Below are 15,695 nucleotides of genomic sequence, written 5' to 3' on the forward strand. Positions count from 1 at the left end.
AAACTATATCTATTTAAATTTGGATACTTTTGTACCCACTAAATTATCTTTAAAAAATGGAAACATCATATTTCTTTCCCATGGCTTGTCCTTCGAAATAATGTATTGTTTGTCCCCATTAAGTCCATGCTCTCCTAGCCTGTTTTGCCTGTGATGTACCACCTAGGATTATATAAAAAGAGAAAGAAGGCAGGTGCCAATTATTTGCTCAGGTGACGAAGACAGAAAAAGCGTGATTTCCTGATTTCTAAGGTTCATGCCACTTCAGTACAAAACTTCAGATTCTATGCACGCAGAGACTTGAATGGATAATTATGGGCTCTAGGAACTTGGAAAAAGAAAGGACACTGGGGATGGAGCTGTCTGGGAGATTTTTGTGGAGTCTCTCAGGATACTACATAGAAGGGTCAATGGAAGCAAAAGCATGAGGATGTTTTATCAAGCATAGTATCTATACAACATTGTAAATCAACTATACTTCAATAAAATTAAAAAACAAAACAAAGGTGAAAGAATAGTATAAAGAATCTGTGGCAGATAAGACTGAATTACTAAATTGAAAAGAGGCAATGGAGGGCCTTGAATGATAGGATAAGGAATTCAAGGTTAATCCTAGAGCAAGTTTCCTTAGATTTTTGACAAGAACAAGATCAAGATCGTTCACAGACTAAACTTAAAAATATATCTATGTGTGTATATATATATACATACTTAGCTAAAACCTAAAGCTTCTCAGTAAATATATTATTCATAATTTCTTTCTTTTGCTTTTTTTTTTTTTTAACAAAACTAGCATGCTGTCTCCCATTGTCTCTATATGTGTGGAAACAGGGAAGTTTTTATACATAAGCAGCATTTATTTTCCCTGTTAGTTTTTCTGGAAACACTGTTTTCTCCATGTCCCATGGCTTAAGAGTTCTGCTCTTCACAGAGACCCCTATCAGAAGTATATCCCAACACACAGGAAAATGGGCAAGAGAGAAACCTAGGCAGGGCTGGAAACCGGAAATCGCAACTGATTCTCCAGAGAAGAGGAGGCAATTAACATTTCTTCCATTTCAAAGCATCTGGAGGGCCTGGAGTTCAATTCACCCTTCACATTTCCACAGAGCGAAACATGTTCTGTTTGCTTTAAGCTACTGTGTGTTGAATTACAGCAGAGCAGACGGAAGGAGGAAAAAATGGGAATATAATAGTTAACACCGCTACAGTATTTATTGTTATGTACCAGAAGAAAGCAATAATAAAGCAAATGTTTACGAAGAAATTCACTTCTGCTAGAAGACTCAGTTTCACCTAAGTCACTCCAACTGATTGGAAGTAGAAAATCTTGCCCTGACTATTCATATTTTATCTCCTTCCCCCTGCCTTTTCAGCCCCTGTTTTGTCACGGGCCAAAGCCTTTTACAAAATACGCGTATCAGTTAGCAATGTTCCCAGTTCCACCACCTGGATCCAGAAGTGTGCTGCTGAAACAGTCTCCGAACTAATCCAAGAGTCATTATGTCAATTCCTTCTCCGAGATTATTCTGTTGCCTCTTATTCCAGCTCTTTTGGCAGCTGCACCTGTGATTTAAGCATTTGAAAAGAGGAGAAAAATTAATCCTAGATATGCAAGTGTTTTACAGCAAAAATGACAAAATGTACATGCCTCAAAGGGTGTAAAGCGGATTAGAAATTCTGGCCAGAGAGACCCCTCAGATCATGATAATAGCCACAATGGTAGCCACAGCCACCATGAAGTGGGCATTTACTGATGACGGGACAGCTCCAGGGGTTCTGAGCACGTGGTGAAGCTTATCACATACACAAGAGGGTGGGTGCTGGACTCCGCCTGTTTCAAATCCTGGAACTAGCACTTACTAGTTGCATGGTATTGGGCATCAATTTTCTCCGCTATAAAATGACAGTGTCTTGTTCACAAGGCTACCATAAGGATTAAGTAATACAAGTTAGTGATCAACATTAACACTTCTTTTGAAAGCATTGCCTCATTTCATCTTACAACCACCTTGGAAAGAGGGAACAGGCTCAGAGAGATTAAGCAATTTGCTTCAGGTCACAGGGCTAGGAAGTGGCAGAGCTGGATTTGAACCTAGATCTGCCTGATTTCAATGCCTTCCTGAGTATTGAAATACTCACCAAACAAATACCACCATAAGAATGTAAAATGTATGTTCTTTTAAGAACTGGTCTTTCCTCTTTAAAGCACATTCCTGATGCGATACTCACCAAATATTACAACAGTACTTGGAGAATGCCCAAGGGCAAAAAAATTGCAAAAGAGTAGCATAAGTCTGACTGCAAATCAACTTTGAGCTTTGATTCACAGGAACAACTTAAAGATAAGGTAAGTTCTTAACGGGTTTCAAGTGCTGTTATATTTTAGGAGAATGACTCATCCATCATGGATGTGCCTTTCAGAGAACACTGACAGAGTCCAAAGGACACTCAGAGTTTGTATGATAATGACTTTAAAATGTCTCTCCTTCTATGGCCCGTGTCCACCTGCCAACGTGAGGAACCATTTTGGCCATCTACCATGGACCCTCTTAGCCAGTTCTCTGCCCACAACCTTTGCGTCAAAAGGTTTCCCAACATCCTGCCCATTGGAGAGAACTTGGGATGTGTTGCTGCTACCTGCACAGCCTTCAAACCAAAGGGTCCTCCATGTGCTCTGACTCTCTCCCTCCCTAGTGTCAGACTTTCAGGGGAGGAGGGGTGTGACTACAGATTGGTAAGGGCCATCCAAGGAGAACACCAACAGTGAACACCACCAATAAACAAAATATATAATGCCAGTTATTTAATATAACTGCAGAGCTGTAACAAATAGTCAAAACTGTGTTCTTTGTATTATTGAATGGAAAAAAATATTTTTATAGTATGTTATTCCTGATATATGTTTATATGCATAGAAGGGTTCCAAATTAATAAAAATACTTTGAAAAGTGAAACGTGGCAATGCCCAAACATAGTAAACCCAGAGACATATTAACTAATTTAAAATATGCCCAAACTGGCAGTTCAGATCACTGGAGAAAAGAATGGGTCACTAAATGATCAGTGGTTAGCTATTTGGCAAAGAAATAAAATAGCAGACTTCTTGCTTCCTACTTACTTCTAACATCTAACCCTTTAATTCATCTATAATATGGAATATTTTTAAAAAACCAAAAGTTCTAAAAGCAGCAAGAAAGATAGGCAAATATTTTAATAAGGTTCAAAAAAGCCATTTCTAAGCAGAACACAAAAGACAGAAACCATAAAGGAAAAGATAGCTAGATCTGATGTTACAAAAATAGAAAACTTCCAACAAACAAGAATCAATTCACATTATTGTTAGGGGGCCCTGTTCCCCCTTCACCTGTTGCTTAAAATTAGTTTCTTTAAAAAGTGCGTGTGTATAGCGTTACACAGTGCACACACACACATACATACACCCACAGAGACTGGGAGCAATTGGGAAGGATGGGAAGACCCATTTCAGCAGGGATTGTTTAATTCAGCACACGTGACTGCAGTTCCTGCTCTGGACCAACACCTCAATGGGTGTCCAGGACATAGATGAGGAAGACCTACCTTGAGGAACTCAGAATCCACTAGGAGACCTACAGTGTGCCTGTAAGAGCTGTCAACTTAAGGCACTATGTGGAAGATGCTGAAAGCGAGGTACAAGTGAGGGGCAGTGGAAAGAGACAGGAAGGGTGTTCCCCACTGATGTTTGGTTTCATTTCTTTTGTTGTAAGTGTTGAGTCGAGTCTGTTGGATATATTTTGAAAGACAGAGATAGAAAATAAGTAACTGAGCAAAGTGTTGTGGGGAGAGAGGAAAAGAAGGTCCTTCAGGGGAAAAATTCAGGAGGTATGGTTTGCCATAGATGTTACTGAACCGTGGTTGTCCAAGTGTGGTCTCCAAGCGAGCAGCATCAGCATTGCCAAGGAACTTGTCAGAAATGCAAATTCTCAGGCCCCATCCAAGACCTACTGAATCAGAAACTCTAGAGATGGGCTCAGTAATCTGTATTCAGCCTTCCAGGTGCTTTTGATGCATGCTAAAATTTAGGAATCACTATCACAGACTTTAGAAAAGTTGTCCATCAAAAACTCTTTCTTCCACTAGGTATTAGGGAAGGGCAGTTCCTGGTCTGTATAATTCTAGTCCACTTATGCTCTTTTGAGATGAGTTTGAAACGTTACATTGCTTTCTCCTGTGGAGACTCCCTCTGTCAAGAGTATAACATTTCTAAAGCTCTGATCTAGATTTGGCCTTGGCTCTTGGAGATTCTGGTAGGTTTGGGTTCTTGGGTTTTGGGGTATTTTTAAGGAAAAAAAAGGGACAGAAAAAAAGGAAGGAACTGAAGGGAACTCTGAGGCTTCAGACTTGAATGTGTGAGAGAATGGAGACAGCGTGGGAAATTGGGAACCAGAAACAACAACTAAATCTACAAAGGAAAAGCTTGGTTTGGGGACAGATTGAATGAAGGTACTGAGAAAACCCTGAGTGATCTAAAGGGAAAGGGAAATTTGGGGATTGTCCTAGATTATGTGATAATTGAAACAAAGGGAGAAGCTAAGATGGGAAAAAGGAGAAAACTGCAAAAGGACAGAATCTAGAGATCCTACTTCAAAAGAAATAGGATATTTTATAAATGAGGCAAAGAAAAATGGCCAGAGATGAAGACTCAGGAGTCTATGTTCTTACATTTTTGTAATCGTAACAACTGCTAATGTGTCACGGAGTCTACTGACCAATTAAGGCTGCTCGGGAAATTATTATACTGAAATCTTTCTGAAGGAGACATTTAATCATGTCTTTAGGCACCTAGGTGAAACCAGTCCAGACACACATAGGTGAGCCCAAAGTAAAATTAACTGAATGTTAAAAGTTACCGTGTTTGACTGGCACCGAAACTTGCATATGATATAAACGCAGTTGACCTCAGTAAATTGAATAGTTGCTGCAGATGAGATTTTTATCTCAATGAAAAGTACAGATACTCATCTGGGATGGTAGGCAGTGAGCGGACCACCAAATTTTTAAAGAGGAAAGGAAATCATACATTTACCAGGGAGGGATAAGCCCGTACAAGCCTAACGTCTTTGTTTTGGGCTGGCATCCCATTGACTCAGAGTTATCAACTCAGAGGGAAATAAATGAGCGATTAGTAAATTCAGTTAGACAAGACAAAGGCTTTTAAAACATAGCTTAAAACAATAAGAACAACGTGACAAACCAAAAAATTCTACAGCAGTCAAATAAGTAATGTAAATGAGTGAAAAAGGCCAGGGATTAGGCAGTAGGGCATGGTGGAGACTGAGGAAAAACTGGAGAGTCCATTACCTATCTCAAGGGAGAAGTCAACACAGATCCAGCTTATTTGTGCCATGCACATGCAGGCCCCGTGTGGCTGGATCTGATGTTTCAAATGCTCCCAGGTATCTGCATATTATCATGTGATATTTTATAACTCGTACAACAAGACCCAAGCCAAACAAAACAGGCCTGCAAATCGGGCTTACAGTCCACTAGTTTTCAATACCTGGCCCCCAGAATACATCTCTCTTAAACTGAATTAAATGGGAAGCTTTTTGGAAGAGGTAGCGTTTGAGCCAAGCAAGTATACAGACTTCCCTTCATTCTCTGCTAGAAACTTCATTTCAGGGATCCCAAGCCAGAAGCATGAGATGGGGAGAGAATAACCACTAAAAGGAAAAAATACAAATTTAAAATATAAACTACCTCATGAGCTATGCTCTAGAAAATAGAAAAATAATATTTCCAAGTCCATGAGAGAAAAAATAATCATTTTTCCTTTAAAAATAAATAATTTCTATGTATGTTTATGGACATTCAATGTTTTAGTTAGGAGCATCAGTAAAAACAATTATAAGATTTCCAAATTGGGTTTTAACTTCATATGTGAAAATCCAGGGATTTAGAGAGCATCTCTATCCTCCAACACAAGTGGGGGGGAAAAACCCATAACCTTTAGCTTCACCTCCTTCAAGTGAGTGTGGATGTGTCTCATTTGACCAGCCAAAAATAGCCCTTTCTGCTGGGATCTTGTGATATCACCACTGATGGCGTTTACAGCATTTTACTGAGTCTAAGATGCACATTTTTCGCTGTTTCCGTATCCCTGACATCAGAAAGCATCTTACAGTCAACGGTGTTTTACAATAGTCGGTTGCAGGTGGGAGCACAAACACAGTATAGGTTTTCATACCATCAGCACTTCCACTGGGCTCTGTGCCCTGCTGGGATTGCACACGTGCAAATGTACTGCCATTTAAACTATCCTTTAAAGAATGACAAAGCAAATATGACAAAATGTGTTGGGCTTGTAAGAATTCTTTCTACTATTTTGAACTTCCACATGTCTCAAACGATTTCAAATTAAAAGATAAAAAATGTCTTTTAAGAGAGATTACACTATGAGTTGGCATTAAAGCAGACATTTATTATGTATGCAGCAAGGCGCAAAAACACAACAGTAGGGAGCGAACTGATGCCAGTCAAGTGAATTTTTGTCAGTTGGACAATGCATTTTCACATTTTTCTTGCAGAGCATTTTAAAGGACCACGTTGATGAAGTTGCATGACATTTTGTATCTGAGATACATATCAAGGGATGTCTATTGCAAGCCAAGCCAGGCAAATGAAAGCAGAAGATGCCAGTCCCTTGCATAGATAAAAGACATTGCAAAGCAAAGGCTGATATGCAAGACCACCATTCACAAACCGTGTCAGAGTTCACTTTGCTGCATATTTTTCTTCCTTAGCGGACATTAAAAACAAACAAAACACAACTCAAAACTGATAGCACTTGGGACTTCCCTGGTGGCACAGTGGTTAAGAATCTGCTTGCCAGTACAGGGGACATGGGTTCGAGCTCTGGTCCGAGAAGATCCCACATGCCAGGGAGCAACTAAGCCCGTGAGCCACAACTACTGAGCCTGAGCTCTAGAGCCCACGAGCCACAACTACTGAAGCCCGCGCGCCTAGAGCCCTTGCTGTGCAACAAGAGAAGCCACCGCAGTGAGAAGCCCGCGCACCGCAACAAAGAGTAGCTCCCGCTCGCTGCAACTAGAGAAGGATGGCGCGCAGCAACGAAGACGCAAGGCAGCCAGAGATAAATAAATAAATAATTTTTTAAAAAACCTGAAAGCACTTTAGAATTTATTGAAAATGAAAAACGTACTACTTAGTAGGGTGTGGCATTTTGGTAATGATTATCATGCATTTACCTTAATGCCTTTTGCTCTAGAATCTAGACCCCAAGCTGAAGTGTTCTCACTTGACTAAAAGGCAGTGTCTTGACTGTACAAATGATAAAACCAACACTGTAAGCTCCATGAAGTTAAGACTATACCTGTCCTATTCCCTGCTGATGGTGCCTGATACATGGCAGCGCTATACCAATATTTATTGCAATAATGGGTAAGCAGACGGATGAAATGCAGCCAACTCCGGGGAAAGCCGATTTGCTCAGCAGAACATTCCCTGAGAAGGCAGGGAGTGGGGTCAGATGATCATTTAAACTTCATTCTCTTGTCTACTCTGAATCCACGTGCCACCTTTAATGCAGATTTTAAAAAGATTTCTCTTGGGCTTCCCTGGTGGCGCAGTGGTTGAGAGTCCACCTGTCGATGCAGGGGACATGGGTTCGTGCCCCGGTCCGGGAATATCCCACATGCCACGGAGCAGCTGGGCCCATGAGCCATGGCCGCTGAGCCTGTGCATCTGGAGCCTGTGCTCCGCAACGGGAGAGGCCACAACAGTGAGAGGCCCGCGTACCGCAAAAAAAAAAAAAAAAAAAAAGATTCCTCTTAATGTCATTTTCTGATTGTCTAGCCACCAAGGCATCTTGGATTTGCCTTGACAACTGGTTACAGAGTGAGAGCACTAGCCTCTCTCAGAACAACACCCTGATCCATCCCCTACAGAGGTCTGGCTGCCTGGAGAAGAGCAGGTACAAAAAGTGTTGATGTTGTGCCCAAGGGCAGGCAAAGGCCTCTTGCCTGATCTCATGGGACCTCTAGTGCTGTCACCTTGCCCCCTGCCCCAAGAAGAATCAGAGTCCCTCTAAATCACAGTTGAAAGTCATCTTTGATTCAGAAGAATAAAATGCTGAAATGTTGTCAATTGTGCATTACTAGGAGATGGGAATAAGGAACATACATGTGTATATATGAATAAGAACCAATTATATTGGGTTGTTTGGTTTTTTGTTTTTTTTTTTGTGGCCATGCCACGCGGCTTGCAGCATCTTAGTTCCCGGACCACGGATTGAATCTGGGCCCTCGGCAGTGAAAGTGCTGAGTCCTAACCACTGGACCGCCAGGGAATTCCCTGTATTGTTTGAGAATATAAAACTCTTTAAAAGCAGAAAAAGAACAAGCTTACATGGAAACCTGTTTAAAACATCTTGACAAAAACTGACTCTCTATGATGAAATAATATATTGACTATTTTGTCAATGTAATATCTTGGCTAAATTACATACTAGATTTTAAAACAATAGTTAATTATCAACCACCTGTGGTCTTTGGACACGCACCTTTCAGCCTCCATAAATGCCACCATAGTAATGACTATAAAAACATTTATTTCTATAACTTAAGCTGCAAGGAATAGAACATTTTCGCCTATCAGCATGAGTAATAGTGAATCATAGTAAATATGAAAACTGAAATAATAGTAAAATATTTTAAAGCTCCATTTATTCATAGAGATATTAATCTGAAGTTTATTATTTTCCGCCCACCTAAAAAATAAAGAGTATAATTGCAGTTGCAGGTAGTCTCCATTCATCTACTAAAAAAGAACTGTTTTTTCAAGCCCTAGGGAAGCACTCATCTACAAACATTGGCCTAATTAGGCCTCACTCTTATTTATTCCTGCAGCAGGTCCCTGGGGATCTCTGCTTGTGTCAGCTCTGTGTGGCTGGAGTGAATAAAAGCTTGACCCTGGACTCAGAACTGGATTTCAAAGTCAACTCTACCACTTCTGAGCTGTTTCTCCTAGACATGTTTTTTAACATCCCTAATCCTCAGTTTCCTTTTTATAAAACAGGGAGAACAATAATACGTGCCTTATAGGGTTGTTAAAGTGACTGTAAAAGTTAATTTATATAATGAATCTGGCCCATAGTAAGTGCTCAATAGATGTTAGCTATTAGTACCATCGTTACAGAAGTTATATAGATGTGTGTCTTTGAGGATAACCATTTAGATCTACCAGTAATGCTGACGGATTTCCCTCAGTTAGTGACAATCTCCTGGTGTCCAAATGAGCAGGGAAGAGAGTTGGGAGACATTTATCGTGGTGTGTGTTCACCATTTGTCCCACCTCCTACTTACAGGTTTAAGATAGGCGATGTTACTGTGACGAATGTCGTTCAAGAGCTGATCTCTGGGGGTGATTTCCACCAGCGGGGGTGGCCTATTTCTCGGCACTGGTTTGAGCGTTTTGATCACGTCTTTGAGGTTGGTTTTCTCGGCTGATTCTCTGGCTTCCGGCATCCGAGATTTGCGCTGGATCCTCTTCAGCTTTACCATGCGGAAGGTGTCAGTGTCCGGCCTGTACTTCGGAGCGTGCGATGGCTTTTTCGTCATTTCATTTTGTCGACTGAACGGGACTGCGTGGGAGCTGGGAGGTCGAGGAGGAAGAGGAAGAGGAGGCTGGAGGAACTCCTGCGTCCCAGAATCGGGCACTGGTCCCCGCAGCGTCTCCCACATCCCAGGTGGCAGCCCCAACCCGTTCTCCAACATGGCTATTAACTTTCTCTGCTCTTTGAGTTGCTGCTGTTTCTGTTCTTCTTGTCTTTTCTGCCTTTGTCTATCCTGATTCCTGGTGAGCAGGTTGGTTACCACCATTCTGGGACCTGGAAGCTCAAAATGGTAGCCCATCTTCAGGAGAGTGTCATTTGCCTTCAGAAGCCTGGCTATCTCCATTTCAGCATGGTGGCCCAACATATGCCTCTGATTGTGGAACCGAAGTTCGGTTAGTGTCTCATTAAACTGCAGACACCTCATGATGGCCACGATTCCCTTGCCTGTGATGAAATTGGACTCGACGTTAAGAGTGGTAATGCTCCTGTTTTCACGCAACATGTTGGCCAGGGCGAATGCTAGGTTCTCATCCGCACCCACGTTGGCTAAACTGAAGGTTTTGATGTGTTTGTTTTTCTTCATCGCGTTGACAAAGTCCAGCAACATTTCTTTGGGGATGTTTTCAATGTTGTTCAGGTTGAGTTCCTTCATGTCAGGGTCATTTTGTCTCACTCGCCTTAAGCTCCCATCTAGGTCCGTTTGGTTTCCGGAAGGCCTTGCGCTTACCTTCAAAAAACTGGTATCTAGAGCTAGCTTTTTGGGATCTAATTTTGATATTTTTTTCTCACTTTTTTCTTGGGCCTCTGGTCTGTCTTTCTGTTCTTCGGTTACTTTATCAGTTACCTGTTGGCTGTTGTTCTCACCATTTCTGATTTGCTCCTTTACCTCACCTTCCTCTTCTCTTTTTGTTTTCTCATCACTCTCTTCACTGTCTTCTTTTCCCTCATCTTCTTCATCTTCTGCATCATCTTCTTCATCTTCTGCATCATCTTCTTCATCATCTTCTGCATCATCTTCTTCATCTTCCACATCACCTTCGTTATCTTCACTATTTGTTTCTTGGACATTGTCACTGCCCTGTGATTCTGTTTTATGTGCAGTGATTTCATTATTAAGCTTTTCTTTTAAATACTGGGACACATTTTTATTACTTGTGTCTATTTCTTCATCCTGTTCTTGAGTTTTTCCCTAAAAGAGAAGTTTATGAGGGTTAGAACACATAGCAGGGTTTATGAGGGTTAGAATACATGTCATGAGGGTTTCTTCACATAGAAATATGAAGAGCAGCGCTATTTACTGGAGAGAATAAGAAGATTTATTACTAAGTGAAAAAAGGAAGCAAATAAGCTGTAGGCATAGTATTCCATTTGTTTACATATTTATGTGTATACATATATACACACAATATATATCAAAGTTAATAAATGTGTAGAAAAAAACAGACTTGTAATGCTTACCAAGTAAGTACTTATCTCTGAGGAAGAGAGGTAACCATTGAGATAACTGAGAAAACGAAGGATCGAGGGGATTTTCACTTTTTACGTTATATAATTCTAGACTAAGTTTCTTTAAAACCAAGTACACATATTAGTTTTTCAAGCAAATACAACAAAAATAAAGATAAATTTTTATAGGCACACACAGGCACGAACACAGTTTTTGGCTGTGTTTTTCTCATCCCCTGTGTTAAAATTAAGCCTAGTTAATTTTGTTTTCAGACCCTCTATTGTTTTTAAAGATGGGGTTCAGTTCCAGAAGCAGTTAAAAATTATTTGTTTTAAAAACCTTATGGATTTATCCATTCATTGAAATCTTTGTTTTGTATATAGCTGAATAGGCATCTTTGTATTCAATAGCTCTGTGTTACACAATAATTTCCTTATTGCCCTAACCAAAATTTACATAATATGTTTGCCAATCTAATGTAATGTGTACAACAAGTTTCCCTGAAAATAAGATACTGTGGGGAAAATGAGAGCAGTTTGATATTTGGAACATAACAAAACCCTTAAACTTTGATTTTTGTTTGCTCAGCTCTGGGAAAACTACCCTGGATACTCCAGGGACAGGCTTTATAGTCCAGTTCCTTTGGAAGGAAAGTGCCTAGGAGGCAAAGCCAGCTAAAGAAGGGGACAGGATTAGTAGAGATTTAGAAACAACTGCTTAGTCTGGGAAGGAAAATGACAGTCATATCAATAATGTTTATTAAATGTTTGCACATTTTCCCAAAATGTATGTGTACCTCATAGGTGTCATTTTGAAAGCTGATGTAGCAGTTTGACACACAGGCTCATCTGAGTAAGAACTTGATCTTGGGAGGATGAAATGGGTAAAGGAGATCAACTGTATGGTGACGGATGGAAACTAAATTTTTGGTGGTGAGCATACTGTAGGGTATATAGAAGTAGAAGTATAATGTTGTACACATGAAACTTACATAGTGTTATAAACCAATGTTATCTCAATAAAAAATAAACCTGTAATTAAAAAAAATAAGAACTTGATTTTACTGCTTATAACATTATAGGCTGGAATTGACAATTGACACCTTAACTCTGAAGCCTTCACCTTTGCATTTCTCATTTGTCTCAGCAGGGGGAGCCAACTATCAAGCTGTTTAAATTATACCAAAGGAAGAAAAAGTGTTAAAAGTACCCAATTTGTTTTTTCCTCTGAAATTGGTGTTCATATAGAACTGGCTTTTACTCTAGTTGTAAAACGTCTGCAAATTGTACCTTACACTCTAACCTGATCAAGCCAGCAACTCATTTTCTTGAGTGCAGTACATGTTTAAATTCCCCTGGCCATGAGATCAGTTTATAACTTTCCTAAAATTATAGCCAGCGTGATGGCAATGTGACAAGATATATCAATATTAGCAGGCATAACTACAAGAGACTTTACCTGTGGGGATCTCTGTCTTATTTTTGCCAAGTCATTTTTAAGTGAAACATTTAAAACAATGTGCTGATACACAAGTCCAGAGTGGACCACAATTCTACTTTTCATATAAGGAACATATTTAAAGAATGAACTATCTTTAAAACAGCTTAACATCATCAACTTCTAAATTCACCACTGATATCCAATGTACTGTGGTAATACTGGATTTTTTGGTTATTTGACTTGGTTTAATTGCAGAGCCTGTGGCTGGACTTCAGGGGGACTGTGACACCCTTGAGATTGTATGTGAAACACTGTATGTGTATGCATGTGATGGAAGGAGAGAACGGAGAGCCTTCTTCAGCTTCTTAAAGGGTTCTGTGAGCCAAAAAAAGCATAAAGGACAAATGCTTCTGGGTTATGAGTTAATTCATTAAGTATCATGCCTACAGAATATAGGCTTTCCTGCACAAGAAACCCCGTGGCAATTTTTTTAAAGAGATATTTACAAGAAATTACCACTTTTTCCTCCCAGTTATACCATGTAAGTGTTAAAGAAAGTTCCCATCTGGCGTAGGATGAAATATTCTGATTTATCTGTAAGTGTCGACAAAACATAGAGTCTTGAGAAATGACAGTTACAACAGGGACACGTGCCAGCCCAGCCCAGGCAGCCATTTCTCTGTTGTGTACAAATCCCCGGTTACCTTGGATGACACAAAGGTAACAGGAACACGTTCGTCTTCCAGCATGCGTCTGGATGCCTTTTGCCAATACATATAATCAACGAGAGATTTATGGTCGAAGTTCCCTGTTGGTGGCTTGTCAGTCTGATCCTTCTGAATCATTCCCACGGGAAGCCTGGGGTCAGGGGCCATCACCTCCATTTCCAACTGCAGTTCCTTAAGCTCTTCTGGGGACAAGTTGGCCAAGATTTCATCTTCATCAATCTCCCCATCAAAGAGTTCTTCTTGATCTGAATTCCTGCTGTGTTCCGACATGGTTCTTTTCTATACTTTTCTATACTTTATTAGAAAAGGAGAAATAATCAGAGAAGATATAAAAAAAGAAAAAACTCTCAAGAAGTTCCCCCAGTTACCAAGCGTCCCAGGTCAATACCACCTTGAGAGATTTTTTTTTCCCCCAAGAACGCCAGTGGTGTTTGCTGAGCCTCTAGGAGTGACTGCCGCTAAGCTCAAGCCGTAACTATATTAAGCAGGGCTTGGCTGGAGAGGGTCAATTTATGGAATTACTATGCTCCTCTCTTTTCGGCAACTTGAGTCAGCTGTGCAAATCCATCTGACATTTCAGTACAGCTGCTTAGGTTTGCCAGCGAGTAACAGGTCTCCAGACTCCCTGTAGGAGTAAAATTAGTTCTCTTCCTATGTGCTCTCACATTGTCCTACACTAAGTCATGCAGCCCATACACACATACCCCAGTCCTGCAGGGGAGTCCACTTCTTTTTATTTAAATGATGAAAGCAACTTACAATATTTCAGGAGGAAAATCCAAACAGCGACCTCAGTTCTACTGAAGTGAAAAATTCATATGCAGGTGGAAATCAAGCTCTCAGGGCTTGATTCTTCACTACCGTGAGACTCTGGAAGGAAATAAACCTGCACACAGCTGAGCAGAGGTCTGGCTATGTTACCCGCTGCGTAAACTGAACCTCTGCAAGATGTCCTTATTTGCATCTAGATCCTGTGATCTAACAGATGGGGACAACGAGCCCTTGAATTTCCACTATGAGTGAGGAGTTTAATGTTTTAAATAATTTGTTTTTCTTATTAAGTATCCATTAAGCCAGGATAAAAATTTAAAGGGATCTAAATTGAAATGTTAAAAAAAAAACCCAAACCATTAAAGTACTGGAAGAAATCATGAAAAGATTTTTTCATAACTTCCGAGGACGATATGGCAATATTTATCCAAATGACAAATGTACATTTTCTTTGACCAGCCATTCCACTTTTAGGAATGTATCCTACAGATACACTCCCACATGGGTGAAATAATAGGTGCTCAAGATTATTCAATGTAGCAAACTACAAAACAGTGTATTGTATGTTCTTTGTGTGATAAAGGGTAAAAGGAATATATGTATATATACAGATTTTATCAACAGATCCTTGGAAGGATACACAAGAAACCAATAACAATGGATGCTACTGGAGAAAGAAATGGGTTGTCTGGGAGACAGGACTAGGAAAAAAGACTTTGTTACTGTATACCCTTTTATAATTGCCAGATTTTGAAACTTATGAACATAATGCTTATTCCAAAATATATATTTATTGTACAAAACTTAGGATAACACAGGGAAGCATAAAGAAATTTAAAATTTCCTCTTATTGCACCATTAAGAGCTACCGTCATTAACATTTTGGTTCATCACTCCAGTCAGTCCCTTCTTACAGTCATATGAGCTCAATAATCTTTTGTCATCTGTTTCCTGACTTACAAAATCATGGTTTTTTTCTAGGTTATAGTATATTCTACTACTACATAATTTTTAAAAATGTATTTATTTTTGGCTGCATTGGGTCTTCATTGCTGCACGCAGGCTTTTTCTAGTTGCGGCAAGCGGGGACTACTCTTTGTTGCGGTGCATGGGCTTCTCATTCCGGTGGCTTCTCTTGTTGCAGAGCACGGGCTCGAGGCACGCGAGCTTCAGTAGTTGTGGCACACAGGCTCAGTAGTTGTGGCTTGCTGGCTCTAGAGCACAAGCTCAGTAGTTGTGGAGCACGCCTTAGTTGCTCCACAACATGTGGGATCTTCCCGGACCGGGGATCGAACCTGTGTCCCCTGCATTGGCAGGCAGATTCTTATCCACTGCACCACCAGGGAAGCCCTACTACTACATACTTTTTAATAACTCCCTGTTAAGATTCTTTATATGGAAGTACCATAATTTATGTAACCAATCTCCAATTATTGGATATTTGGACTGCTTTCAATGTTCACAAGCACTTCTTCAATAAATATCCCCTGTAGTTAAATATTAATACACAGGCAAAGTTATTTCTTTAGGATAAATTGAATATATTCCAAGAAGTAAAATTGCTGGGTCAAAGAATATGAGGAAATTAAGGGCTTTTTATATGTATGGCTAAGTGATCCCCTCAATATTATTATTACCCATCCCTAATACATATATATTAAGTTATTTGCAAATTATATATATGTTACTATTC

The 15,695-nt window shown here is 40.0% G+C and overlaps 1 protein-coding gene across 1 annotated transcript; it reads right to left on the reverse strand.

The window, feature by feature from the left end:
- Positions 1–1,539: 1,539 nt before the first annotated feature.
- Positions 1,540–13,532, reverse strand: LMOD3 (leiomodin 3). The gene is made up of 4 exons (XM_060022876.1): positions 13,208–13,532; positions 10,652–10,805; positions 9,366–10,606; positions 1,540–1,566 (listed from the first exon to the last, which is right to left on the reverse strand). Exons 1-4 carry the CDS (start codon positions 13,499–13,501, stop codon positions 1,540–1,542), a joined length of 1,716 nt encoding a protein of 571 aa, XP_059878859.1. The 5' UTR covers positions 13,502–13,532.
- Positions 13,533–15,695: the final 2,163 nt, after the last annotated feature.

The sequence above is a fragment of the Delphinus delphis genome, chromosome 10, assembly GCF_949987515.2.
Source record: "Delphinus delphis chromosome 10, mDelDel1.2, whole genome shotgun sequence".
Lineage (NCBI taxonomy): Eukaryota > Metazoa > Chordata > Mammalia > Artiodactyla > Delphinidae > Delphinus > Delphinus delphis.

Excerpts from the sequence above, each read along its gene's own strand:
- LMOD3 (XM_060022876.1), bottom strand. The coding sequence starts at position 13,501 with ATGTCGGAACACAGCAGGAATTCAGATCAAGAAGAACTCTTTGATGGG. Across the intron at positions 10,806-13,207 it reads TTACCTTTGTGTCATCCAAG|GGAAAAACTCAAGAACAGGA; the intron begins GTAACCGGGGAT and ends CTTCTCTTTTAG. Across the intron at positions 1,567-9,365 it reads ACATCGCCTATCTTAAACCT|GTGCAGCTGCCAAAAGAGCT; the intron begins GTAAGTAGGAGG and ends CTTAAATCACAG.